This window comes from Oncorhynchus gorbuscha, linkage group LG22 (genome assembly GCF_021184085.1).
Source record: "Oncorhynchus gorbuscha isolate QuinsamMale2020 ecotype Even-year linkage group LG22, OgorEven_v1.0, whole genome shotgun sequence".
Lineage (NCBI taxonomy): Eukaryota > Metazoa > Chordata > Actinopteri > Salmoniformes > Salmonidae > Oncorhynchus > Oncorhynchus gorbuscha.
The window spans coordinates 31,091,021-31,118,981 of NC_060194.1; the positions used below are offsets into that span (position 1 = coordinate 31,091,021).

General features: G+C 43.0%; 1 protein-coding gene across 5 annotated transcripts; it reads right to left on the reverse strand.

Annotated features, from left to right (window-relative positions):
* Positions 1-90: 90 nt before the first annotated feature.
* On the reverse strand, positions 91-27,959 carry LOC124009630 (afadin- and alpha-actinin-binding protein-like). 5 transcript variants are annotated; one of them, XM_046321628.1, is made up of 15 exons: positions 27,819-27,959; positions 27,372-27,647; positions 22,433-22,551; positions 18,968-19,140; positions 18,518-18,730; positions 18,119-18,229; positions 17,746-17,881; positions 17,500-17,575; positions 17,152-17,371; positions 16,309-16,456; positions 11,550-11,689; positions 8,869-9,045; positions 3,340-3,457; positions 3,072-3,222; positions 91-1,739 (listed from the first exon to the last, which is right to left on the reverse strand). In XM_046321628.1, the coding sequence occupies exons 4-15, from the start codon at positions 19,109-19,111 to the stop codon at positions 1,586-1,588; spliced, it is 1,788 nt and encodes a 595-aa protein (XP_046177584.1). In that variant the 5' UTR covers positions 19,112-19,140; positions 22,433-22,551; positions 27,372-27,647; positions 27,819-27,959; the 3' UTR covers positions 91-1,585. The 5 variants fall into 5 exon arrangements, with proteins under 5 accessions (XP_046177584.1, XP_046177583.1, XP_046177585.1 ...); XM_046321627.1 differs by lacking the exons at positions 27,372-27,647; positions 27,819-27,959 and adding exons at positions 24,288-24,321; positions 26,422-26,716; XM_046321629.1 differs by lacking the exons at positions 27,372-27,647; positions 27,819-27,959 and adding an exon at positions 26,422-26,717 and having other exon boundaries at positions 22,437-22,551.
* Positions 27,960-27,961: the final 2 nt, after the last annotated feature.

A 27,961-nucleotide genomic window follows, 5' to 3' on the forward strand; every position in this document is an offset into this window, starting at 1 on the left:
TGCAGCCATACAGTATGGTGCCATCTTCATGACTCCCATCATGAACCACTAAGGGGTGCTAAACACCAAGCACACAATGTAGTAGAGATGTCAGTTAAAAATAAATACATTTATTGCAGTTTCAGAGCAGCATATCACTTAACATTAAACATTTAGAATAAAGTTAATTAAAATAATATTAATGATCTGGGGTGAAAACCATGTGTAAACATTCAGGACTAGGCAATAGCCTATTGATAGCTTTTCGCACATTTTCGGAAAATATCTGGTTCGTTCCACAGAAAAAGTGCCTTTTGCATCTCTTGAAAGTCCAATATCTTGAAAACTTGACTGCTGACATGCAAAACATTTTGGGGCCCATATAAAACATGCGACCAATGACAAAAAAATAAAAATACAGAAAAATCATTTGAGTGGATTTTCTGTTTAAGTAGAAATTGTGCACCAATATTGTATTTTAGAAGTCTGTTATATTAAATGAAGTTCTCTTTCATGGAGAATAAAATAATTCCTATTTTTAATGAGTAAAGACCTGCTAAAGTGCCAAAATTCAGCATTTTGATGTCCCTCCATGCACCCTCAGTGACATCTAGGAAGATTTTAACCAACATTTCACCATCATTGTAAAGCCCTAGTTACTGTTGCTTTGATAGCCATTTCTGAATATGATTTATTTCATGGATTAGTGATTCATTTATCTATCCCTCATTTTAAGGTCAACCCTGTTACATGAACTGAGCTCTTGTTTTAATGAAACTAATCATTTTTTATTCTAATGAAACATTGAACATCTAATTTTAAAATCATACTGTAAAAGCAGGTGAGCTGGTTCTATTCTTTTTGGCCATTTTCTGGTGTTTTGTAGTGAAACTGAGCAGGTCGAGCATAACAAGTCAACCCTGCTACCCATAGATACAGGCTAGAAAATGTTTTAACGATAAAAAAAATGGTGAAGCTTGCATTCAATTGCCACTCCCTGTTGCACACCACGAACTTCCATTCCCCCCGTCACAACGACATTAATGGCTGATATAGGATGACATCGTCAACCCTGTTACTATATTGGGAACTTAATAAGCACTTTCTATAATCATTTGTAGATTCAACACCTCTTGAAAAAAGTTGAACGTGCCATTTATGATAAAATGTTAAAATAGTGACAAATTTGTTGACCAAGTAACTTATCTAAAAAAGGCACCGAATTGGTATTAGCAGAACCCTGATTTACCCAAATCAAGGTTTGGCTGCCACTTCACACTTAGACTTGGAAATGCTTTACTCAGTAAAAATCTAAAATAAAGAAAAAAAACAAATCTACATGTTCATTAAAGTTCTGATTCAATCGAGTTTTGGTGAACAACGATGTACCACTGTTCGTCCTGAGACAGTGGTGGTGTTGAAACATGGTTATGTTCATTAGGGTACACAACAGAAAACAAAAATGAGTGTGACATATTGGACAAATCCAGGAAGCCCTTCCGTTACATTACATTTTCTTCTGTTTGGTGCCTAATGAACACGGCCATGGACTGCCATCTGAGTGGTCTGTTGAGTCCACAGTAATATAAATGTCACTGGAGTGTCTTCAGGTGAGGCTGTTTTCCTCTAACCCTAGCGAGAAGATACTGCAGCAGTCTCCACCTCCGTATCTGTCCCTGGACCTGACCCGAGAATCTTCTCTACTATGGATGGTGTTGGACTCCTGCCAGCTCCCTCGTTTTGAACTGCCTCTGGAAGAGCTGAGGAATAAAGCACAAACAAGGGTTGATCACAAACCACACTGAAAGAGAGCCTTACAGCAGAGAAGGTGAAAAGCTTCAAGTTCTTCGGAGTACAAATCACTGACATTCTGAAATTGTCCACTCACACAGTGTGGTGAAGGCACAATAGCGCCTCTTCAACCTTAGGAGACTGAAGACATTTGGCTTTGCCCCCAAGACCCACACAGTTATACAGATGCAGCATTGAGAGCATCGCGTTGGGCTGTATTACTGCAACCGGTCAGCCCAATGCATCACCGAGAGCACATTGCCTGCCCTTCAGGACATCTACAGCACCCAGTGTCACAGGAAGGCCAAGAAGATCATCAAGGACCTCAGTCACCTGAGCACGGCCTGTTCACCCCGCTATCATCTAGAAGGCGAGGTCAGTACAGGTTCATCAAAGCTAAATAGCCATCACTAGCCGGCCTCCACCAAGTACCCTGCCCTGAACTTAGTCTGTCTAGCCGGCTACCACCTGGTTACTCATCCCTGCCCCTTAGAGGCTGCTGCCTTCTGTACATAAAACATGGAATGCTGGTCACTTTAATAATGTTTATATACTGGTTTTACCATAGTCATGCAATCTCCATAGACAAACATTGGCAGTAAAATGGCCTTACTGAAGAGCTCAGTGACTTTCAACGTGGCACAGTCATAGGATGCCACCTTTCCAACAAGTCAGTTGGTCAAATTTTTGCCCTGCTAGAGCTTCCCGGTCAATTAAGTGCTGTTATTATGAAGTGGAAATGTCTAGGACCAACAATGGCTCAGCCGCAAAGTAGTAGGCCACACAACCTCACAGAACAGGACCACCGAGTGCTGAAGCGCGGTTTGTCATCGGTTGCAACCCTCACTACAGAGTTGCTGGTACTAATGTTTCTATATTTCTTAATTCCATTTTTTACTTTAGATTTGTGTGTATTGTTAGATAGTACTGCATTATTGGAACTAGGGAGACGAGCATTTCGCTACACCCGCAATTACACCTGCAACCAAAAAAAATGTGATTTGTGATGATCAATATTCTATTGATTTACTTCCCAGCACTGGTTTAAGACACTGATTTAAACTTCAAGTGATTTATCACAGTTTATTCTGTTGTACTGAGCCATTTACTATACGTTCGATTTCTTATCTTTTATTATTTATTGTTGTTGCATTGTCGAGAAGGTACTTGGCTAGTAATTATATTGGACGATGTATACAATGCGTATCCCCTATATATACACACACAACTAATAAAACTTGAAACACGTATCAAAAACTTCAAATGACTGCCTATGACAATAGCAAGCTGGGATGGAGCACCTGGTGCTGTCTGGTATGAGGCGTAGTGTGTGGTAGAGATCAGCTGTGGAGGGCATGCCAGCGACGGCTTTAGGAGTGGAGAACGCAGCGTACGTCCGGGATTTGGTCAGCCTGGCTGGAGTGGAGGGGATCCTCATATCGGGCTCACTACCTAGAAAGGAAAACACAATTATGACCAACCATGCATCAAAGAAACCACACATTAGAATATTAATGTACTTTTTAAAATGATTATTTTTAAATACTGCAGCATAAATATACACCGTACTAGTTGATGAGGCATGTTGAGTTTCTGATGCAGAATGTCTTTTTCGGTCCACAAATGGAGTCATGTTCAAGAACTGATTCTTGAGCCACGAGGCACGGTCTTCCTCGAAAGCCCTTTTCTGTGAAAACAAAATTGACAAAAACAGGGCTAAGATGCAGTTAAAGTTCCAATGCAGACTTAAAAAAAATGTTCACTCAATTATTAAAAATGGTCAAAAAGAACCATTTCTCAAGCAAGAATTTCGCTAGGACTGTCTGCATGGTCTGAGTAAGGAGTGGAAAACTGAAAACTAGCTGTTATTGGCAGAGTTTTGAAACTTTTATTGGTTTATAACCTGGTGATTACACCATCCTACAAAAACAGGCTGAAATTTCAGGTGGTCTTGTCATACAGCTCTTACACTAAAAGGGCATCACAATTTTACAGTATTATTCCAACTAGGGCTGTTAAGTGGCCGTATTACTGCCACACCAGCGGTCACGAGTCATGATGGCAGTTCAATTCCACTTGACCATTTTGTCACGGTAATTAGGCTTTTCCAAGCTTCCGATGCTGCAGATGGTCATTAGTAGCCTACCAAACTTGCCATTTGCCTGGTACAATCGAATCAAAACACTTGAGCCCATGTTGCGCAACATTTCTATAGGCTATGCAATTGTGAGAAAACCAAATGATGGACTCTATTAAAAAAATGATCACAGCAGCTTCTATAGGCAAGGCCTACTATAATTATTTCTCAACTTTCTTAATATTAAGCACATTGCTTCTCTTTACATTACGGCCACACAAATGGGATGCCGCTGGGGAATTAGATACATTATCAAGTGCTTGTCAAATTGTGAATGAGAGACTGATGAAGTATGAACAGCCTGCATTAAAAACAAAATCAGAGCTTATGCCTTTCAAGCTACTTTTTTTCAAATCCTCATTAGAGTCGCATCATGCAACCTTACAATGTACTAAACATCAAGATATATAGCCCAACGTTTGTAGAACTACTAAAGTTACATTAACTCAATGAAGCATATATATATATATGAGTACCTATGTCTTTGGTTAACTGCTCAACACAATAGCTGCATGTGTGCACTCTCTCAAATCATTGAGAAAATATTATTTATATTTTATTCAGCCATGTTCAATTGTATTCTTCATACTATAATGCCAAGGAATTCTAAGCAAATCGTGTCTGCTAAATGAACTAGTGGAGCCCACAGCCATTTGGCATAGCCAGATCAGGACAATGCTATTCTGTTCTTCTGAAATAGACATTTTCTTCATATCATGCTTCTTTAGACTTGTCTAAAATAAAGTACTTTATTGTGATGGTGTAGGTTAGATTACATGGATTTATTAGACTTTAAAAATGTTTTAACTTCCAAAGGTCTGCATAAGTGGCTTGTAAGCTATGTGTGGAAGCCACGAGATGCTAAATGTGTTTGGTAACTTCTTGGTGACAGGGGGAAGTATTCTCACGCCCGGATGAAATGCATGCCCAAATTCAACTGCCTGCTACTCATCCCCAGAAGATATGCATATTATTAATAGATTTGGATAGAAAACACTGAAGTTTCTAAAACTGTGAATCTTGTCTGTGAGTATAACAGAACTTATGTAGCAGGCGAAACCCCGAGGACAAACCATTCAGATTTTTAAAAATATAATTTTTAGGTCACTCTTTTCAATGAGTTTTCATTGGGAACCCAGATTTCTAAGGGACCTTATTGCACTTCCTACCGCTTCCACTGGATGTCACCAGTTGTTAGAAATTTGAGGTTTTTCCTTTGTGTAATGAAGCAGCCCTGTTCAAAACGAGGGTCACTCAGTGTACTGATAGAGGTGCGTGACCAGAAATGTAGCGTCAGTTTGCTTTCTTCCTGTATTTAACACAGATCATCTAGTCATCAATTTTATCGATTATTTACTTTAAAAAATACCTAAAGTTATATTACAAAAGTAGTTTGAAATGTCTTGGCAAAGTTTACAGGTAACTTTTGAGATATTTTGTAGTCACATTGCGCAAGTTGGAACTGGTGTTTTTCTGGATCAAACTAGCCAAATAAATTGACATTTTGTATATATATAGACGGAATTAAGCGAACAAAAAGGACCACTTGTGATGTTTATGGGACATATTGGAGGGCCAACAAAAGAAGCTCGGCAAAAGGCATGATTTATATTCTTATTTCTGTGATTTGTGTCGAGCCTGCAGGGTTGAAATATGCTTTCTCTTTGTTTACGGAGGTGCTATCCTCATAATAGCATTTTTTGCTTTCGCCGAAAGTATTTTTTAAATCTGATATGTTGGCTGGATTCACAACAAGTGTAGCTTTAATTTGGTGTGTGATTTCATGAAAGTTCGATTTTTATAGTAATTTATTTGAATTTGGCGCTCTGCATTTTCACTGGCTTTTGGCCAGGTGGGACACTAGCGTATCCCAGAGAGGTTAATTAACAGTCAGATATGTGCTTGACAATCTCCAGCGGACAACATGCATTGACCGCCACAGCCATGATTTCAACCTCATCAACTCAGCAAAAAAGAAACCTCCTCTCACGCTCAACTGCGTTTATTTTCAGCAAATTTAACATGTGTAAATATTTGTATGAACATAACAAGATTCATGAGACAAACTGAACAAGTTCCACAGACATGTGACTAACATAAATGGAATAAATGGCATATATATATATATGTGCCCCTGAACAGGGGGGGGGGGGGGTGTTTCAAAATCAAAAGTAACAGTCCGTATCTGGTGTGGCCACCAGCTGCATTAAGTACTGCAGTGCATCTCCTCCTCATGGACAGCACCAGATTTACCAGTTCTTTTTTTTTTAACCCCTTTTTTCTCCCCAATTTTGTGGTATCCAATTGGTAGTAGTTACAGTCTTGTCTCATCACTGCAACTCCCGTACAGACTTGGGAGAAGCAAAGGTTAAGAAGCCATGCGTCCTCTGAAACACAACCCAACCTAGCCGCACTGCTTCTTGACACAACGCACATCCAACCCGGAAGCTAGCCGCAACAGTGTCGGAGGAAACACCGTACACCTGGCGAGTGTGGTGTCAGGAAAATAACCTCACACTCAACGTCAACAAAACTAAGGAGATGATTGTGGACTTCAGGAAACAGCAGAGGGAACACCCCCCTATCCACATCGATGGAACAGTAGTGGAGAGGGTAGCAAGTTAAGTTCCTCGGCATACACATCACAGACAAACTGAATTGGTCCACTCACACTGACAGCGTCATGAAGAAGGCGCAGTAGCGCCTCTTCAACCTCAGGAGGCTGAAGAAATTTGGCTTGTCACCAAAAGCACTCACAAACTTCTACAGATGCACAATCGAGAGCATCCTGGCGGGCTGTATCACCGCCTGGTACGGCAACTGCTCCGCCCTCAACCGTAAGGCTCTCCAGAGGGTAGTGAGGTCTGCACAACGCATCACCGGGGGCAAACTACCTGCCCTCCAGGACACCTACACCACCAGATGTTACAGGAAGGCCATAAAGATCATCAAGGACATCAACCACCCGAGCCACTGCCTGTTCACCCCGCTATCATCCAGAAGGCGAGGTCAGTACAGGTGCATCAAAGCTGGGACCGAGAGACTGAAAAACAGCTTCTATCTCAAGGCCATCAGACTGTTAAACAGCCACCACTAACATTGTGTGGCTGCTGCCAACACACTGTCATTGACACTGACCCAACTCCAGCCACTCTAATAATGGGAATTGATGGGAAATGATGTAAATATATCACTAGCCACTTTAAACAATGCTACCTTATATAATGTTACTTACCCTACATTATTCATCTCATATGCATACGTATATACTGTACTCTACATCATCGACTGCATCTTTATGTAATACATGTATCACTAGCCACTAACTATGCCACTTTGTTTACATACTCATCTCATATGTATATACTGTACTCGATACCATCTACTGTATGCTGCGCTGTACCATCACTCATTCATATATCCTTATGTACATATTCTTTATCCCCTTTCACTGTGTATAAGACAGTAGTTTTGGAATTGTTAGATTACTTGTTGGTTATCACTGCATTGTCGGAACTAGAAGCACAAGCATTTCGCTACACTCGCATTAACATCTGCTAACCATGTGTATGTGACAAATACAATTTGATTTGATTTGACCTGGTCAGCGTGTACTGCGCCCGGCCCGCCACAGGTGTCGCTAGTGCACGATGAAACAAGGATATCCCTGCTGGCCAAACCTTCCCTAACCCGGATGACGCTGGACCAATTGGGATTGAGGGATTGAGATCCGGGCTCGCCGCTGGAAATGTCAGAACACTGACATTCCTGTCTTGCAGGAAGTCACGCGCAGAACGAGCAGTAGGGCTGGTGGCATTGTCATGCTGGAGGGTCATGTCAGGATGAGCCTGCAGGAAGGGTACCACATGAGGGAGGATGTCTTCCCTGTAACGCACAGCATTGAGGTTGCCTGCAACGACAAGCTCAGTCCGATGATGCTGTGACACACCGCCCCAGACCATGACGGATCCTCCACCTTCAAAATCGATCCCGCTCCAGAGTACAGGCCTTGGTGTAACGTTCATTCCTTCGACGATAAACGCAAATCCGACCATCACCCCTAGTGAGACAAAACCGCGACTTCAGTGAAGGGCACTTTTTGCCAGTCCTGTCTAGTCCAGCGACGGTGGGTTTGTGCCCATAGGCGGCGTTGTTGCCGGTGATGTCTGGTGAGGACCTGCCTTACAGTAGGCCTACAAGCCCTCAGTCCAGCCTCTCTCAGCCTATTGCGAACAGTCTAGGCACTGGAGGGATTGTGCGTTCCTGGTGTAACTCGGGCAGTTGTTGTTGCCATCCTGTACCCGTCCCGCAGGTGTCCTGTTCAGATGTACCAAATCCTGTGCAGGTGTTACGTGGTCTGCCACTGCGAGGACGATCAGCTGTCCATCCTATCTCCTTGTAGCGCTGTCTTAGGCGTCTCACAGTACGCAAATTCTAATTTGTTTCCCTGGCCACATCTGCAGTTCCCATGCCTCCTTGACACGTTGACACAGATGAGCAGGAGAACTGCAGACGGCACAGTTGACACAGATGAGGCATGTTGACACAGATGAGCAGGGACCCTGAGCATGTTTCTTTTGGTGTTTTTCCAGAGTCAGTAGAAAGGCCTCATTAGTGTCCAAAGTTTTCATAACTGTGACCTTAATTGCCTACCGTCTGTAAGCTGTTAGTGTCTTAACGACCGTTCCACAAGTGCACATTCTTTAATAGTTTATGGTTCATTAAACAAGCAGTGTATAAACCCTTTACAATGAAGAACTATGAAGTTATTTGGCTTTTTACTAATTATCTTTGAAAGACAGGGTCCTGAAAAATGAATGTTTCTTTTTATGCTGAGTTTAGTATGGATATACATACAACACAGGAAAAATGAATTTGACTGTACTGGGCCTTTAAGTGACACATCTTGGCCAAATATAATTCTTCCATCTCGAGAACTTTCCAAAAACAAAAATGGATACCTCATATCCGAGGCGAATGGCAGCTTCAGTGAAGTTCTCCCTCTCCCTCTCAAAGTTCTTCCTTTGCTCGTCAAAGAGCCTCCACTCCTCTTTGAGACGCTCCTTCTCCTCCAGGGTGTAGCAGTCATTCAGAAGAGCAGCAGTCTCATCATCATAGCAGGGAGAGTTTAACTGCTGCTGCTCACACACGGACAAACACAAGGAAGAGGAAACAGACATAACATTTGACTGAATAACTCCTGTAAGTGTCTATTAGACTAACCTCATCCCCAGGGCATTGCACACAGCACATAAGTCTGGGGCGTATTCATTACACCAACTCTGTTGCAAAACCTTTCCTAAACAGAAGCTAATGAAATGGAGGGACCTACCTGAATTTATCCAATACTAACTCATTTAGTGAAGCCCCAAAATTGCCCTACCTGTAAGCCTGCGTTTCAGACATAAGTGGATGGCAGGCAAATGTTCTACTTTTAAACTCTAACAAAACAGAGATGCTAGTTCTAGGTCCCAAGAAACAAAGAGATCTTCTGTTGACGGACAATTAATCTTGATGGTTGTACAGTCATCTCAAATAAAACTGAAGGACCTCGGCGTTACTCTGGACCTTGATCGTTCTTTTGGCGAACATATCAAGACTGTTTCAAGGATAGCTTTTTCCATCGATTGCAAAAATCAGAAACTTTGTCCAAAAATGATGCAGAAAAATGGATCCATGCTTTGGTCATTTCTAGGTTAGACTACTGCAACGCTCTAATTTCCGGCTACCCGGATAAAGCATTAAATAAACTTCAGTTATTCTAGCAGCCATGTTTAGCACTCTTGACTAGAACCCCAAAATTTGATCATATTACTCCAATGCTAGCCTCCTTACACTGGCTTCCTGTCAAGGCATTGCCGATTACGGTTTTACTGCTAACCTACAAAGCACTACCCATCTTTCAGATTTGGTCCTGCCGTACATACCTACACGTACACTACGGTCACAAGACGCAGGCCTCATTGTCCCTAGAATTTCTAAGCAAAAGCCTGGAGGCAGGGCTTTCTCCTATAGAGCTCAATTTTCATGGAATGGTGTGCCTAACCATGTGAGACACAGTCTTTATTGAAGACTCATCTCTTCAGTAGGTTGAGTGTAGTCTGGCCCAGGAGTGTGAAGGTGACCAGAAGGGCACTGGAGCAACGAACCACCTTTGCTGTCTCTGCCTGGCCAGTTCCCCTCTCTCCACTGGAATTCTCTGCCTCAAACCCTATTACAAGGTTTAAGTCACTAGCTTACTGGTGCTCTTCCATGCTATCCCTAGGAGGGATGCATCACTTGAGTGGGTTGAGTCACTGACGTGATCTTCCTGTCCGGGTTGGCGCCCACCCTTGGGTTGAACCATGGGGGAGATCTTTGTGGGCTATACTCAGCCTTGTCTCAGGATGGTAAGTTGGTGGTTGAAGATATCCCTCTAGTGGTGTGGGGGCTGTGCTTTGGCAAAGTGGGTGGGATAATATCCTGCCTGTTTGGCCCTGTCTGGGGGTATCTTCGGACACGGCCAGTGTCTCCCGACCCCTCCAGTCTCAGCCTCCAGTTTGTGCAATAGTTTGTGTCGGGGGGGTCAGTCTGCTATATCTGGAGTATTTCTCCTGTCTTATCAGGTGTCCTGTGTTAATTTAAGTATGCTCCCTCTAATTGACACTCTCTGAGGACCTGAGCCCTAGGACCATGCCTCAGGACTATCTAGCCTGATGACTCCTTGCTGTCCCCAGTCCAGCTGGTCATGCTGCTGCTTCAGTTTCAACTGTTCTGCCTGCGGCTATGGAACCCTGACCTGTTCACCGGACGTGCTACCTTTCCCAGACCTGCTGTTTTCAACTCTGTAGAGACAGCAGGAGCAGTAGAAGGAGAGATACAAAAATATAAAATCGGCAATGAAAAGCCAACTGACATTTACTCCTGAGGTGCTGACCTATTGCACCCTCGACAACCACTGTGATTATTATTATTTGACCCTGCTGGTCATCTATGAACATTTGAACATCTTGGCCATATTCTGTTATAGTCACCACCCGGCACAGCCAAAAGAGAACTGGCCACCCCTGGTTCCTCTCTAGGTTCTTCCTAAGTTCTGGCCTTTTTCCTAGCCACCGTGCGTCTACACCTGCATTGCTAGCTGTTTGGGGTTTTAGGCTGGGTTTCTGTACAGCACTGTGACATCAGCTGATAAGGGCTTTATGAATAAATTTGATTGAAATTTGATTTTAGTTGCAAAAATGTTTGAACTAATGATTACACCCCTGGTACATCAATGGTTCAATGTTGGCCTTAGTGGGAGTGACCTTACTGAGTAAAGTGTCAATTTAATTTTAGCGAATGACAACTGCAAGGTATGTCTCTGTGCTTGTGGTGTGCTAGCGTACAGGGGAGGGTTAGGGGGAAGGTGTTGTGGGAGATGATTGGTTGGTAGATTAAGCCAATGCATATGCACCAGGACGTTCTCCCGCCCTTTCTGTATTCTCTAACGAAGGCCAAGTTCGACGCGTTGGTCCACCAGACCCTTCACGCATTTGGTCGTAAGTGTCTGGGAACAAGATTAGTAAGGCTCAAATTCAAGGCAATAAAACCAAATGTACTATAGACATTTGTAGCTCGGTTTGAAAAGAGAGCCTTGGGTTGTGATGTGGGTCTTACTAACCTGTAGGAGCTGCTGCTGTGTCTGGATGAAATCTTTACACTGCTGGACCTCCAGTCTCATCCTCTCCATCTCCTCCTCATGGATCTGTCTGGGGACCAGCTCTTTACCAGCACGCTGCTGGCTCTGCTGCACCAGGGAGGCTGATGACACAACACATTCTGATTAACGGCGAAGAAATATAGAATGTTTTGGCAGCAGAATTGTTTCAAATGCCACAGTACTGGTAGTGATTATAAATTGATTGTCGTGTACAGTACCTACATGTAAGAATATTTTGAAGATAAATACACAATGCAGAGGACTAAAGGTCAAGAGTACTAACAATCAATGGAAACAGTAGTTTCCTGTAATAGGGAATTAATGATCAATGGGTCAGAGACACATGAGGAATTTGTCACGGCAGTGAGCCTGAAACAGGATACTTGTTATATGGCCATTGGCCCAGTTTTATTGCAAGGACTTCTAATTGGTCAACCACAGGCTAGGATTATAAAACTACATCCGGTCCCTTTGTTCTGTGCAGAGAATCACTGAGGACAGATCTGATTTATCCTCTTTGAATAAACCAATTTTTCTCCCCCCGATTTGCTTTGGGGTCTGTTATTGAAGAGTAACATCAACTGCTAACACTTGGTGCCTTGACGCGGATGAATTGGTCTTGAACACTGAAAAACTCAACTGTGTGTTTATACAGGGAAAGAGAGGGCTGAGCACAACCCACAGGATTCAACTCTTAATCTCCTGATTGCCTGCTAATATATTGTTGGGTGAGTCTAGACCGATATCATTTAAAAGAACCAAATTAGGTTAAAATTAGTGCATGCAATGAGTGATACACATCTGTGATGTACAAGGTTTGGGTCCTTTGCTCTAGGTTTGTTAAATCTCTATTATAGGGATTCAAGTCCTCTATTAAAAAAGTGTGAGTCCTTTTTGTGAAACCTTTTTGCATAGAAGTGAGTTGCTAGTTGAGTAGCAATTTTTACACGTGTGGGTAATATAAAAGACTTCAATGTTTTGAAGTAAACAAGTTATGGGTAACCAGGCCCTGCAGAAACAATGTGTTTGGGAAGGAAGTCGGAAGTTTACATACACCTTAGCCAAATACATTTAAAATCAGTTTCACAATTCCTGACATTTAATCCTAGTAAAAATGTCCTATCTTAGGTCAGTTAGGATCACCACTTAATTTTAAAGAACGTGAAATATCAGAATAATATTAGAGAGAATGATTTATTTAAGCTTTTATTTATTTCAACACATTTCCAGTGGGTCAGAAGTGTACATACACTCAATTAGTATTTGGTAGCGTTGCGTTTAAATTGTTTAACTTGAGTCAAATATTTTGGGAAGCTTTCCATAAGCTTCCCACAATAAGCTGGGTGAATTTTGGCTCATTCCTCCTGACAGAGCTTGTGTAACTGAGACAGGTTTGTAGGCCTCCTTGCTCGCACACACTAAGTTCTGCCCACGGATTTTCTATAGGATTGAGGTCAGGGCTTGCGATGGCCACTCCATTACTTTGGCTTTGTTGTCCTTTAGCCATTTTGCCACAACTCTGGAAGTATGCTTGGGGTCATTGTCCATTTGGAAGACCCATTTACCACCAAGCTTTAACTTCCTGACTGATGTCTTGATGTTGCTTCAATATATCCACAATTTTCCTACCTCATGATGCTATCTATTTTGTGAAGTGCACCAGTCCCTCCTGCAGCAAAGCACCCAACAACATGTTGCTGCCACCCGTGCTTCACGGTTGGGATGGTGTTCTTCGGCTTGCAAGCATCCCCCTTTTTTCACCAAACATAACAATGGTCATTATGGCCAAACAGGTCTATTTTTGTTTCATCAGACCAGAGGACATTTCTCCAAAAAGTACGATCTTTGTCCCCATGTGCAGTTGAAAACCATAGTGTGGCTTTATGGCGGTTTTGGAGCAGTGGCTTCTTCCTTGCTGAGAGGCCTTTCAGGTTATGTCGATATAGGAGTCGTTTTACTGTGGATATAGATACTTTTGTACCCGTTTCCTCCAGCATCTTCACAAGGTCCTTTGCTGTTGTTCTGGGATTGATTTGCACATTTCCCACCAAAGTACTTTCATCTCTAGGAGACAGAATGGGTCTCCTTCCTGAACGGTATGACAGCTGCGTGATCCCATGGTGTTTATACAGTTGAACGTGGTACCTTCAGGCATTTGGAAATTGCTCACAAGGATGAACCAGACTTGTGGCAATCCAGAATGTTTGAGGTCTTGGCTGATTTCTTTTGATTTTCCCAAGCAAAGAGGCACTGAGTTTGAAGGTAGGCCTTGAAATACATCCACAGGTACACCTCCAATTGACTCAAATGATGTCAATTAGTTTATCAGAAGCATCTAAAGCCATGGTATCGTTTTCTGGAATTTTACAAGCTGTTTAAAGGCAATTTAGTGTATGTAAACTTCTGACCCACTGGAATTGTGATACAGTGAAATAATGTCTAAACAACTGTTGTAGATGTCCTAACCAACTTGCCAAAACTATAGTTTGTTAACAAGAAATTTGTGGAGTGGTTGAAAAACGAGTTAATGACTCCAACCTAAGTGTATGTAAACTTCCGACTTCAACTGTATATAACCAGAGATATATATTATGCATCTTTTGAAGTTAATGTAATGCCATTTTTTAAGTTGGAGAACCACTGGAGAAGGGCAGAACAGCTCCTCCGGATGTGAGCATGAAAAATACATTAATGTCACGGTCTAGTGATATGAAGAACCATTTCAAAGTGGAGAAGTGTAGGCAAGCAATAAAGAAATATTCTGTCATTGTTGACAAAGATGGAATCTGTCTGATATACAACAAGCTTGGGGAAAATACAACCTTGAATATGTGGACATCTATAAGTACCTAGGTGTCTGGCTAGACTGTAAACTCTCCTTCCAGACTCATATCAAACATCTCCAATCGAAAATCAAATCAAGAGTCGGCTTTCTATTCCGCAACAAAGCCTCCTTCACTCACGCCGCCAAACTTACCCTAGTAAAACTGACTATCCTACCGATCCTCGACTTCGGCGATGTCATCTACAAAATTGCTTCCAACACTCTACTCAGCAAACTGGATGCAGTTTATCACTGTGCCATCCGTTTTGTCACTAAAGCACCTTATACCACCCACCACTGCGACTTGTACGCTCTAGTCGGCTGGCCCTCGCTACATATTCGTTGCCAGACCCACTGGTTCCAGGTCATCTACAAGTCCATGCTAGGTAAAGCTCCGCCTTATCTCAGTTCACTGGTCACGATGGCAACACCCATCCGTAGCACGCGCTCCAGCAGGTGTATCTCACTGATCATCCCTAAAGCCAACACCTCATTTGGCCGCCTTTCGTTCCAGTTCTCTGCTGCCTGTGACTGGAACGAATTGCAAAAATCGCTGAAGTTGGAGACTTTTATCTCCCTCACCAACTTCAAACATCTGCTATCTGAGCAGCTAACCGATCGCTGCAGCTGTACATAGTCGGTAAATAGCCCACCCATTTTCACCTACCTCATCCCCATACTGTTTTTATTTATTTAATTTTCTGCTCTTTTGCACACCAATATCTCTACCTGTACATGACCATCTGATCATTTATCACTCCAGTGTTAATCTGCAAAATTGTAATTATTCACCTGCCTCATGCCTTTTGCACACAATGTATATAGACTCCACTTTTTTTCCTATTGTGTTATTGACTTGTTAATTGTTTACTCCATGTGTAACTCTGTGTTGTCTGCTCACACTGCTATGCTTTATCTTGGCCAGGTCGCAGTTGCAAATGAGAACTTGTTCTCAACTAGCCTACCTGGTTAAATAAAGGTGAAATAAAAAAATTAAAATAAAGAGAACGTCTAACTCGTTGACAAAAACAATATGGTCTAACTGTATTAGCCAAAGGAAGGAAGCGGGATGAGAAATGTCTTGATAAGCGTGATCAGACGTTGGAGAGATACAGATAGTTTGAGGGCTCTTTGTGAACAGATAAAAGAAATTCAACAATTACAGGTGAGGGTCGTAAAAGCAGACGTGTAAGCGCTGTAAGAAACTACATCCTTATCATGGGTTACAGTTAATAGTTGATACCGGCTGGTCACTAAGGACTTTGTGAATGATTACCTTGACAATAGGACGATTTAATATTATTGTCTTGCAGACAATTATTTATTTTGTGAGTTCTCTCCTAATACAGGATGTGGTAGGAATCGTAAGACATCATTACACCTGTTAACACTTATTTTCTATAACTTTGTTTGAAATCTATTTCTTATTGTAACAAGTCAAATATGGCCTTTGTGTTTAATCAATGGAAACAGTGTTTTTTCTGTAATAGGGAATTCATGATCAATGGGTCAGAGACATGGGAGGAATTTGTCAAGGCAGTTAGCCTGAAACCGGATACTTATTTGGCCAATGGCCCAGTTTTATTGTAAGGAATTATAATTGGTCAACCACAGGCTAGGGTTGGGTTATGAAACTACATCCTGTCACTTTGTTCTGTGAAGAGAATCACTGAGGACAGGGGAGAATTAAAATCTACCTCTCAGCATAACATCTATGATTTGTCCTCTTTGAATAAACCCATTTTTCTCCCCCTGATTTGCTGTGCAATTGAAGAGTAACATCAACTGCTAACATACAACACCAGTTAATTCCCAGAGAAAACCATTGATAACCACTGAGTTACAGATTTATTGTTAACTTCTTTGGTAATATGCGTGATGTGATGATGTCTGTACCCTGGCTGTCCAGTCTCTCCATGTGGCTCTTCAGTCTCCTCCATTGCTGCCGGATGCTATTGGTCAGCTGCTCCCGGGCGTGTTCACATGACTGGTCCAGGGTCTCTCTACTGCAGTCGCCAACCTCCTTATCCCTGTCGGAGCCGGCCTGAAGGCACAACAATGAACAATGTTAACCAGATGTCACTCCCATACTTAATGTAAAGTGCTTAGAGATCTTGTAAGAGTATTATCAAAATGTATTAGGTCTTGCATCTACAGTGAGCTCCAAAAGTATTGGGACAGCGATACATCTTAATGTTTTGGCTCTGTACTCCAAATTATACAACGGCTATAAGGTTCAAGTGCAGACATTTTTAATTCAAGTTTCTTCATACATATCAGGTGAACCATTTATAAATTACAACACTTTTTGTACAAAGTCCATCATAGGGGACTAAAAGAATTTGAACAAATCACATATTTATATTATTAGTCAAAAGTTTAGTATTTGTTCCCAAATTCCTAGCACGCAATGATTAGATGAAGATTGTCACTACAAATTTGTTGGATGCATTTGCCGTTTGTTTTGGTTGTGTTTCATATTATTTTGTGCCCAATAGAAATTAATGGTAAATAACATGTCATTTTGGAGTCCCTTTTATTGTAAATAAGAATAGAATGTTTCTAAACAATTCTACATTCATGTGGATGCTACCATGATTGCAGAGATGATAATTACTTTCTCAATCATTATCCAAAATGAATTCCGTAATCATGGTAACATCCACAATAATGTAGAAGTTTAGAAACATTCTATTCTTATTTAAAATGTATCACTGTCCCAATACTTTTGGAGCTCACTGTACTGTCACGTAGGGGACTTCTGGTACTCAGTTCTAGGCTGTCTTCCACATGGTCTCTGAAGCTGGAGCATGGTTTCCTAGGACTAGGACTCAGAATGGACACCATCTCCCACTTCATCTGCTGCAGCACCTTCTTCAGCTCAACGTTCTCCAGCATCAGGGCTCTATGACGAACCTCATAGTCACTCAGCAGGGACCTGTACATCTCCCCCTCATGTCTACAATAATGGAAAATAAACACAGCCCCATCAAAGTGGCTTCTCCAAAGCCATGTAGGATTTGTTGCATCAAGAGTTGATGAATGCACTTAAAAACAGACATGGTTCAGTTTGAGGAGTATTGCTACCTGGCCTCGACCTTTCCAGTCTTCCATTGGCTTCTCTTCCCATCAGCCCGTCCCAAGTAGTTCAATACGTCAATTGCTAGTAGAGATAAAAAGAAAATGAGGGACTTTTGTATAAAGACAGATCGTTTTTCATGGGTGTTTATTTTTTATTTTTAAGATACTTGGTTGCAAAGATCCACATTTCCAACAACCTTTGGAATAAGGAGGAGGAAACTATGTCTTGAGAACATGGTCCAGCACCCCTACCAAGTTTCTTATCCCTCTTTTCCACCAGTAGTTGGTTGAGGCGTTCTTTGAGTTTGGTGCTCTCCCTCTCCTTCCTCTTGGCATCATGGCTGTACTGAGAGGCTCTGCTGGCGATGATGCTCTGGAGCTTCTGCACCTGGGGTGTGTTCAGTAGGGAGAAAACATTTTGAAACAGGGAAGTACTACCTGAACTTGTCCAACATGAACACAATTTCCTGTTGCATAATGCTTTGCTACAGTGTGCCCTACTGAACACGACCCTGGTTTGACAGGCTCACACACTGAAACTACATTTCCCATGGATGATTGCAGTTAAATAAGCATATCATTAAATATAGAGTGTAATGATTAACAATTTTATTACAAAGCCTACCTCATCTTTTTCAGTTTTAAGGCAGTTCTGCAGAGTCTTGATTTTGAGTTGCAGCTGCCTCTCTGCCTCGTGCAGTCCTGACGTCTCTCTTTTAGAGAGCTCCAGCTGATCCTGGGAACAAACACAAATGTACATGTAATGTCAACATTATATACTCTAGTGTATGTGGATGTGCTCACATTGACTAAGACACTTGTTCTCCTATAAGCAGTAAGCAAGCACCTTTCACCCAAAGACAATGAACTGTACATCGGAAACATAGTAAAATGAGTGTCAGTGTTGTTGCGGTAAACCCCCGTCTCAGTGTTTCTGCTATCATTCTATAGGTGCCCCAACCTAGCTTTCTATTGACAATATGCACCCTATCTGGAAAACGATGTATGGGAAAGACAGCCTGACCTTGAGTCTGGAGTTGGTGATCTGCAGGTGTTCCAGGGCGCTGGAGCTCTTCAGACTCTCCGCCTCCTGCTCCTGCAGGCAGTGTTGGCTGCGGCGCTGCATCTGGAGCAGCTCATATATGCTGTTCAGGGCTGGCACAGTGTTCAGCCCCCCGCTTACCTCTGGTGAGCTGGCCTCAATACATGCAGAGGAGAACCCCAGAGAGTCCATCTCCTGTACAAGGTCCCAAAAAGAGGGCAGACAAGTAGGTTAGCACTCAGAGGATTCAGTGCATGAGATAAATGAAGCTTCAGATACACAAAACCTCAAATCAAGTAGTGAAGAAGAATATTGATACCTGGCTATATAAACAAGCAAGCAGCACATTACACAATGCGACCTTCAGAGTATTGGGAAAGTATTGATATTCTAAATGTAACCTAAATAATAGCCATTTCAATGGTGCAGTACCTGATTAATGTAAGAGATACACCGGGGAACATTGTCCTCAGTGCAGAAGGCACTTAACACATTGTAGGAACTCTTGGACAGTGGCATGGTGGAGGAGTGCATTGTAGGAAGGTTGTTATGATGCCACGATGGGGACATAGTCATTCTTGCTATGCCGGAGAGCTCATGAGTTTCTAAACATAGTAGGGAAATGCAGAGAACAACCAATTGATACATTAAGAGTCGACTCAGACTGGCTGACTAAGAGGTTTAAAACGTTCTAAAATTAGGTAACAAAAATGCATCCCATAAAATCAAACAATTCCCCCCCCAGAGACGCCATTTGAATTAACTTGGTTTTATGCATGTCAACATCAGAAGCCTCCTCCCTAAGTTTGTTTTACTCACTGCTTTAGCACACTCTGCTAACCCTGATGTCCTTGCCGTGTCTGAATCCTGGCTCAGGAAGGCCACCAAAAATTCAGAGATTTACATACCCAACTATAACATCTTCCATCATGATAGAACTGCCAAAGGGGGCGGAGTCGCAGTCTACTGCAGAGATAGCCTGCAAAGTAATGTCATACTTTCCAGGTCCATACCCAAACAGTTTGAACTACTAATTTTGAAAATTACTCTCTCCAGAAATAAGTCTCACTGTTGCCGCCTGCTACCGACCACTCTCAGCTCCCAGCTGTGCCCTGGACACCATTTGTGAATTCATCGCCCCCCATCTAGCTTCAGAGTATGTTCTGTTAGGTGACCTAAACTGGGATATGCTTAACACCCCGGCAGTCCTACAATCTAAGCTAGATGCCCTCAATCTCACACAAATCATCAAGGAACCCACCAGGTACAACCCTAACTATGTAAACAAGGGCACCCTCATAGACGTCATCCTGACCAACTGGCCCTCCAAATACACCTCCGCTGTCTTCAACCAGGATCTCAGCGATCACTGCCTCATTGCCTGTAAACGGCACGGAGCCGCAGTCAAACGACCACCCCTCATCACTGTCAAACGCTCCCTAAAACACTTCTGTGAGCAGGCCTTTCTAAACGACCTGGCCCGGGTATCCTGGAAGGACATTGACCTCATCCCGTCAGTTGAGGATGCCTGGTCATTCTTTAAAAGTAACTTCCTCACCATTTTAGATAAGCATGCTCCGTTCAAAAAAATGCAGAACCAAGAACAGATACAGCCCTTGGTTCACTCCAGACCTGACTGCCCTCGACCAGCACAAAAACATCCTGTGGCGGACTGCAATAGCATCGAATAGCCCCCGTGATATGCAACTGTTCAGGGAAGTCAGGAACCAATACACGCAGTCAGTCAGGAAAGCTAAGGCCAGCTTCTTCAGGCAGAAGTTTTCATCCTGTAGCTCCAACTCCAAAAAGTTCTGGGACACTGTGAAGTCCATGGAGAACAAGAGCACCTCCTCCCAGCTGCCCACTGCACTGAGGCTAGGGAACACGGTCTCCACCGATAAATCCATGATTATCGAAAACTTCAATAAGCACTTCTCAACGGCTGGCCTGGCTACTCCAACCTCGGCCAACAGCTCCCCCCCCCCGCAGCTCCTCGCCCAAGCCTCTCCAGGTTCTCCTTTACCCAAATCCAGATAGCAGATGTTCTGAAAGAGCTGCAAAACCTGGACCCGTACAAATCAGCTGGGCTTGACAATCTGGACCCTCTATTTCTGAAACTATCTGCCGCCATTGTCGCAACCCCTATTACCAGCCTGAGATCCCCAAGGATTAGAAAGCTGCCGCAGTCATCCCCCTCTTCAAAGGGGGAGACACCCTGGACCCAAACTGTTACAGACCTATATCCATCCTGCCCTGCCTATCTAAGGTCTTCGAAAGCCAAGTCAACAAACAGGTCACTGACCATCTCGAATCCTACCGTACCTTCTCCGCTGTGCAATCTGGTTTCCGAGCCGGTCACGGGTGCACCTCAGCCACACTCAAGGTACTAAACGATATCATAACTGCCATCGATAAAAGACAGTGCTGTGCAGCCGTCTTCTTCGACCTCGCCAAGGCTTTCGACTCTGTCAATCACCATATTCTTATCGACAGACTCAATAGCCTCGGTTTTTCGGATGACTGCCTTGCCGGTTCACCAATTACTTTGCAGACAGAGTTCAGTGTGTCAAATCGGAGGGCATGCTGTCCGGTCCTCTGGCAGTCTCTATGGGGGTGCCACAGGGTTCAATTCTCGGGCCGACTCTTTTCTCTGTATATATCAATGATGTTGCTCTTGCTGCGGGCGATTCCCTGATCCACCTCTACGCAGACGACACCATTCTATATACTTTCGGCCCGTCATTGGACACTGTGCTATCTAACCTCCAAACGAGCTTCAATGCCATACAACACTCCTTCCGTGGCCTCCAAGTGCTCTTAAACGCTAGTAAAACCAAATGCACGCTTTTCAACAGATCGCTGCCTGCACCCGCATGCCCGACTAGCATCACCACCCTGGATGGTTCCGACCTTGAATATGTGGACATCTATAAGTACCTAGGTGTCTGGCTAGACTGCAAACTCTCCTTCCAGACTCACATCAAACATCTCCAATCGAAAATCAAATCAAGAGTCGGCTTTCTATTCCGCAACAAAGCCTCCTTCACTCACGCCTCCAAGCTTACCCTAGTAAAACTGACTATCCTACCGACCCTCGACTTCGGCGATGTCATCTACAAAATGGCTTCCAACACTCTACTCAGCAAACTGGATGCAGTCTATCACAGTGCCATCCGTTTTGTCACTAAAGCACCTTATACCACCCACCACTGCGACTTGTATGCTCTAGTCGCCAGACCCACTGGCTGCAGGTCATCTACAAGTCCATGCTAGGTAAAGCTCCGCCTTATCTCAGTTCACTGGTCACGATGGCAACACCCATCCGTAGCACGCGCTCCAGCAGGTGTATCTCACTGATCATCCCTAAAGCCAACACCTCATTTGGCCGCCTTTCGTTCCAGTACTCTGCTGCCTGTGACTGGAACGAACTGCAAAAATCGCTGAAGTTGGAGACTTATCTCCCTCACCAACTTCAAACATCAGCTATCCGAGCAGCTAACCGATCGCTGCAGCTGTACATAGTCTATAGGAAAATAGCCCACCCATTTTCACCTACCTCATTCCCATACTGTTTTTATACTGTTTTTTATTTATTTACTTTTCTGCTCTTTTGCACACCAATATCTCTACCTGGACCATCTGATCATTTATCACTCTAGTGTTAATCTGCAAAATTGTATTATTTGCCTACCTCCTCATGCACACATTGTATATAGACTGCCCATTTTTTTCTACTGTGTTATTGACTTGTTAATTGTTTACTCCATGTGTAACTCTGTGTTGTCTGTTCACACTGCTATGCTTTATCTTGGCCAGGTCGCAGTTGCAAATGAGAACTTGTTCTCAACTAGCCTACCTGGTTAAATAAAGGTGAAATAAATAAAAATAAAAACTTACCTACTGATGGCTCTATAGTTGCTGAAGTCCACTAGTTTTCCATGCCAACACAGCGTCAAGATAGTAGGGAGATCATCTGTGAGAGACCAACTGGAGGCTTCCCTCACTGGAACAGAATCCTAAAATAGAGCATCAAGCAGCAAGCCAATGACATAAGCGTCTAATGCAGGATAATCTGGGTCAATTCTTCAACACCATGCAGGATTAACCGTCATCTGTGTGATGTGCCAGCATGGGACGGGCTTTCAGGCCTTGTTACACTGGACTGTAGAGTGATACTTTGAGCTTGAGTAAAGAAGGTTTGCATGTTAACTTCAAATCAAATTGTATTTGTCACATACACATGGTTAGCAGATTTTAATGCGAGTGTAGCGAAACGCTTGTGCTTCTAATTCCGACCATGCAGTAATCTAACCTAACAATTTCACAACAACTCCCTTATATCACACACACGTGTAAAGGAATGAATAAGAATATATCCATAAAAATATATGAATGAGCAACAGCCGAACGGCATAGGCAAGATGCAGTAGATGGTATAGAGTACAGTATATACATATGAGATGAGTAATGTAGGGTATGTAAACATTATATAAAGTGGCATTGTTTAAAGTGGCTAGTGATACATTTATTACATACATTTTTTCATTATTAAAGTGGCTAGAGATGGGACAGGATGTTGGCAGCAGCCACTCAATGTTAGTGATGGCTGTTTAAGTCTGATGACCTTGAAATAGAAGCTGTTTTTCAGTCTCTCGGTCCCCGCTTTGATGCAGCTGTACTGACCTCGCCTTCTGGATGATAGTGGGATGAACAGGCAGTGGCTCGGGTGGTTGTCGTCCTTGATGATCTTTTTGTCCTTCCTGTGATATCGGGTGCTGTAGGTGTCCTGGAGGGCAGGTATTTTGCCCCCAGTGATGCGTTGTGCAGACCTCACTACCCTCTGGAGAGCCTTACAGTTGTGGGCGGAGCAGTTGCCGTACCAGGCGGTGATGCAGCCCGACAGGATGCTCTCGATTGTGCATCTGTAAAAGCTTGAGGGTGTTTTTGGTGACAAGCCGAATTTCTTCAGCCTCCTGAGGTTGAAGAGGCATTGCTGCGCCACCTTCACCACGCTGTCTGTGTGGGTGGACCATTTCAGTTTGTCTGTGATGTGTACGCCGAGGAACTTAAAACTTGCTACCCTCTCCACTACTGTTCCATCGATGTGGATGGGGACTGCTCCCTCTGCTGTCCACGATCATCTCTTTTGTTTTGCTGACATTGAGTGTGAGGTTATTTTCCTGACACCACACTCCAAGGGCCCTCCCCTCCTCCCTGTAGGCCATCTCATCGTTGTTGGTAATCAAGCCTACCACTGTAGTGTCGTCTGCAAACTTGATGATTGAGTTGGAGGCGTGCATGGCCACGCAATCATGGGTGAACAGGGGGTACAGGAGAGGGCTCAGAACGCACCCTTGTGGGGCCCCAGTGATGAGGATCAGCGGGGTGGAGATGTTACCTACCCTCACCACCTGGGGGCGGCCCGTCAGGAAGTCCAGGACCCAGTTGCACAGGGCGTGTTGAAGGTACTATGGTGTTAAATGCTGAGCGGTAGTCGACAAATAGCATTCTTACTAGATATTCCTCTTGTCCAGATAGGTTAGGGCAGAGTGATTGCGCCGTCTGTGGACCTATTAGGGCAGTAAGCAAATTGGAGTGGGTCTAGGGTGTCAGGTAGGGTGGAGGTGATATGGTCCTTGACTAGTCTCTCAAAGCAATTCATAAAGAAGGAAGTGAGTGCTACGGGGCGATAGTAATTTAGCTTTTAACTTTGCTTTCTTGGGAACAGGAACAATGCAAGCTAGCAACTTACCTTGGCTTACTGCATTTGCGTAACAGGCAGTCTCCTTGTGGAGTGCAATGAGAGAGAGGCAGGTCATTATTGCATTGGACTAGTTTACTGTAAGGGTGCAAGATTGGATCCCCTGAGCTGACAAGGTGAAAATCTGTCATTCTGCCCCTGTACAAGGCAGTTAACCCACCATTCCTAGACAGTCATTGAAAATAATGTGTTCTTCACTGACTTTCCTAGTTAAATAAAAGGTATAAATATATATATATATATTTTAAATGTATTCATTTTATTTTTAAAACGGCGCCAAAATACTGATTTCCGATTGTTATGAAAACTTAATTAGGGCCTATTTCAATCGGCCATTCCGATTAATCGGTCGACCTCTATTACAGAGCCATAAACCGTTTTGCCAACATGAGAGGGGATGGCATTGGTGGTCAACTAGTTTACAAGTAGGCACACACACACAGAGACCAGTACCATGGACAGCCACATGATATTTAGCAACATTGGACTGAATAGTTTTTGGTCTCTAGTTTTGTTTTCAGTGTACTAAACTAAGCATATATAACCTTGATTTGATCATGTTTAAAGTTGAAATGGTACAAAATTATTATTATTTTTAGTACAATTTCATTCAAACCCAGACGACAGGGGCGAATTGTCCTCCGCCCTAAGGGACTCCCAGTCACGGCCGGATGTGATACAGCCTGGATTTGAACCAGGGGCACTGAGATGCAGTGCCTTAGACCACTGCACCACTCAGGAGCCCAATAGCAGAGGCTGTGCCAAATTCCTTAAAATGACGTTGAGGCAGCTTATGGTAGAGAACATTAAATTCTCTAGTAACAGCGCTGGTGGACATTCCTGCAGTCAGAATGCTAATTGCACACTCCCTCAAAACTTGAGACTTCTGTGGCATTGTGTTGTATGACAAAACTGCACATGTAATGATCATGCCACACCTGTCCGGTGGATGGATTATCTTGGCAAAGTAGAAATTCTCACAAACAGGGATGTAAACAAATTTCAGCAATTTGTTTGAGAAATGAGCTTTAAATGCATATGGAACATTTCTGGGACCTTTTATTTCAGCTCATGAGGATCAACACTACATGTGTTAATATTTTTGTTTATTGTATAATATTTGCTTTGTGGACCTCACAGAACAGATGTTGCTTGCCCGTTTTGTGATGAAACAAATATATATGTAGTTAAATTTATTCAACCACTGACTTATTTACATGCCTTATTGTTTATCACGGTGATGTTCGAATGGGAGCAAACAGTTATCACAACATAAGTTGTAATATTGTTTTTATACTGGCTTGGCTTCCTCAGTGATTTTACCCACACCGCTGCTGATAGCACCAGAGTAGAAGGTAAATCGAGCCACAGTGGCAGAAACTATGTGGTGTCCTTATCCATTTAACCAGGCTGGCTGCATTGGTCTCTTATCTGCACTCAACTTAAATGGGGGTTAGTGTTTCCCTATGTCACGTTTAACCAAAACAGAAGAGTTACAGAGCCACATCCACTCAATGTGCCTCCATCTGAATTTAGCTTTGGGACACAACATTGAGAGTCTGTATTAGTTAGTCCAACCAACACAGACTCCCGATGTTACGTCCCAAAATAAATCTGAAACCAATAAGAGCAGGCAACTGACAAGAAGCAAACATTTTAGTGTTGACAATAGCAGACATTGTGTGAGTATACCGTTATAGCCTAACGTTAGTATCAACACACCAAACTATATTTTCTTATCATTTTTTGAGATAGTGCAAGTGAGATCAATAAACAGGAGGCTCAGTTGAAAACGTAGTAACACTCGCATGTAAACACTTAGCGAGATAACGTTAACTAGCTAGCAAATTAAATTGGCGTCATCTAAAGTTTGATTAACGTTTGCTAAAAGTTAACTCTGTAAACTACCATTAACGTTCGCTAATCTGTTCCGTTGGCGTTGTTGACCTGGCTGGTTTACCTAGCTAGCCAGGTAGAAAGCTACTACAGTATATATAGTTAGTTGCTGGAGTACTAGCAGCTAGCTAGGTTTTGATGAAACGTTGCAAAATTGTAGCTAACTAGCTAGGACTCTCTGTAGCTCCCCATGGCTGGGTGCCGGCGTTAATTTACTGTGGATACTCACTTGATTTTGGGTCCGACGTGGAGTGAGGGATTATATTGTTTAGCCTGCCTGCCAATTCCAGAAGGCTACAATAGTTTTTATTTTTATTAAATAAGTGAAATCCGTCTCTATCGAGTTATAGTTAGCTAACTATGTAGTTCTTAACCGTGAATGCCATATTAGCCCACATAGGCAAGATATATATATATTTTAAAGTCCTCTTCTTGGCTTCAAAACAAACACCACCGTCATTGGCGGGCGCGTTGTCAAACAACCAGTATCGGTCCACGGTATTGGATCATGTGCACAACCGTCGTTCCTCTGACGGACTATTTATCCAAAGGTTAGGGCTATCTGGGATCCTTGGGAAGTCGCTACCCTAAACCCTGACTTTAACCCCTACACTAACCATATAACCATAACCTTTATCTTAACCCGTCATTGTAAATAAGAATGTGTTCTTAACTGACTTGCCAAGTTAAATAAAGGTTAAATAAATAAAAATATATCCCTTACCTTTAACGTTTTAAATGTCAACTTCAATGGGGTGACTTCAGAGTTGGACGTTCTACGGACATTTTTTGCAAATTAGAAATGCTGTCAGGTGCATTTATACTCCCTATGAGTGATTATACGTTATATATACGGCTATTTCAGCTGTTGCTGACAGGCGTATAAAATGTAGTACACAGCCATGCAATCTCCAAACATTGGCAGTAGAATGGCCTTACTGAAGAGCTCTGTGACTTTCAACTTGGCACAGTCATAGGATGGCATCTTTCCAACAAGTCAGTTAATTTCTGCTCTGCTAGAGCTGCCCAGGTAAACTGTAAGTGCTGTGAAATGGAAACATCTAGGAGCAACAGCAGCTCAGCTGCGAAGTGGTAGGCCACACAAACTCACAGAACAGGACTGCCGAGTGCTGAAGCACATAGCAGTATAAATTGTCTGTCCTCGGTTGCAACACTCACCACAGGGTTCCAAACTGCCTCTGGAAGTAACGTCAGCACAATAACTGTTTGTCGGGAGCTTCAAGAAATGGGGTTCCATGGCCGAGTAGCCGCACACAAGCCTAAGATCACCATGCGCAATACCAAGCATCGGCTGGAGTGGTGTAAAGACTCTGGAGCAGTGGAAACACGTTCTCTGGAGTGATGAATCCCGCTTCACCACCTGGGAGTCCGAGTGATGAATCTGGGTTTGGCGGATGCCAAGAGTCCCCTACCTGCCCCAATGCCAAGTGCCACCTGTAATATATGCACACAGTCGATGCACGTGCATATATTAAAACTCCAGATTCTTCTCCCTTTACTATATATATTTAAAGCAATCTAAACCATATTATTATCCTCTCATTCAGAACACCTGAGGCTATCACCAAAGAAAATACAAATTCATTAAATGGTGTGCTCTTGTACCTTTGTCGACGTATCAGTCTATGTCAAAGATGTAGTTGCCAGGAGAGATGCTGCGTTTCCAGTAGAATTTCTGAGAGGGTCAGAGGGGTGTACTCCACCTCTATCTTCTCATATGCATGGTTCCCTGCTGTCGGGTTCTGCAG

Coding starts and splice junctions, on each gene's coding strand:
- LOC124009630 (XM_046321628.1), bottom strand. CDS start 19,111: ATGACTATGTCCCCATCGTGGCATCATAACAACCTTCCTACAATGCAC. Junction 18,230..18,517: donor TCACCAACTCCAGACTCAAG/GTCAGGCTGTCT, acceptor GTTTGTTCCCAG/GATCAGCTGGAGCTCTCTAA. Junction 3,223..3,339: donor TCAACATGCCTCATCAACTA/GTACGGTGTATA, acceptor TTTCCTTTCTAG/GTAGTGAGCCCGATATGAGG.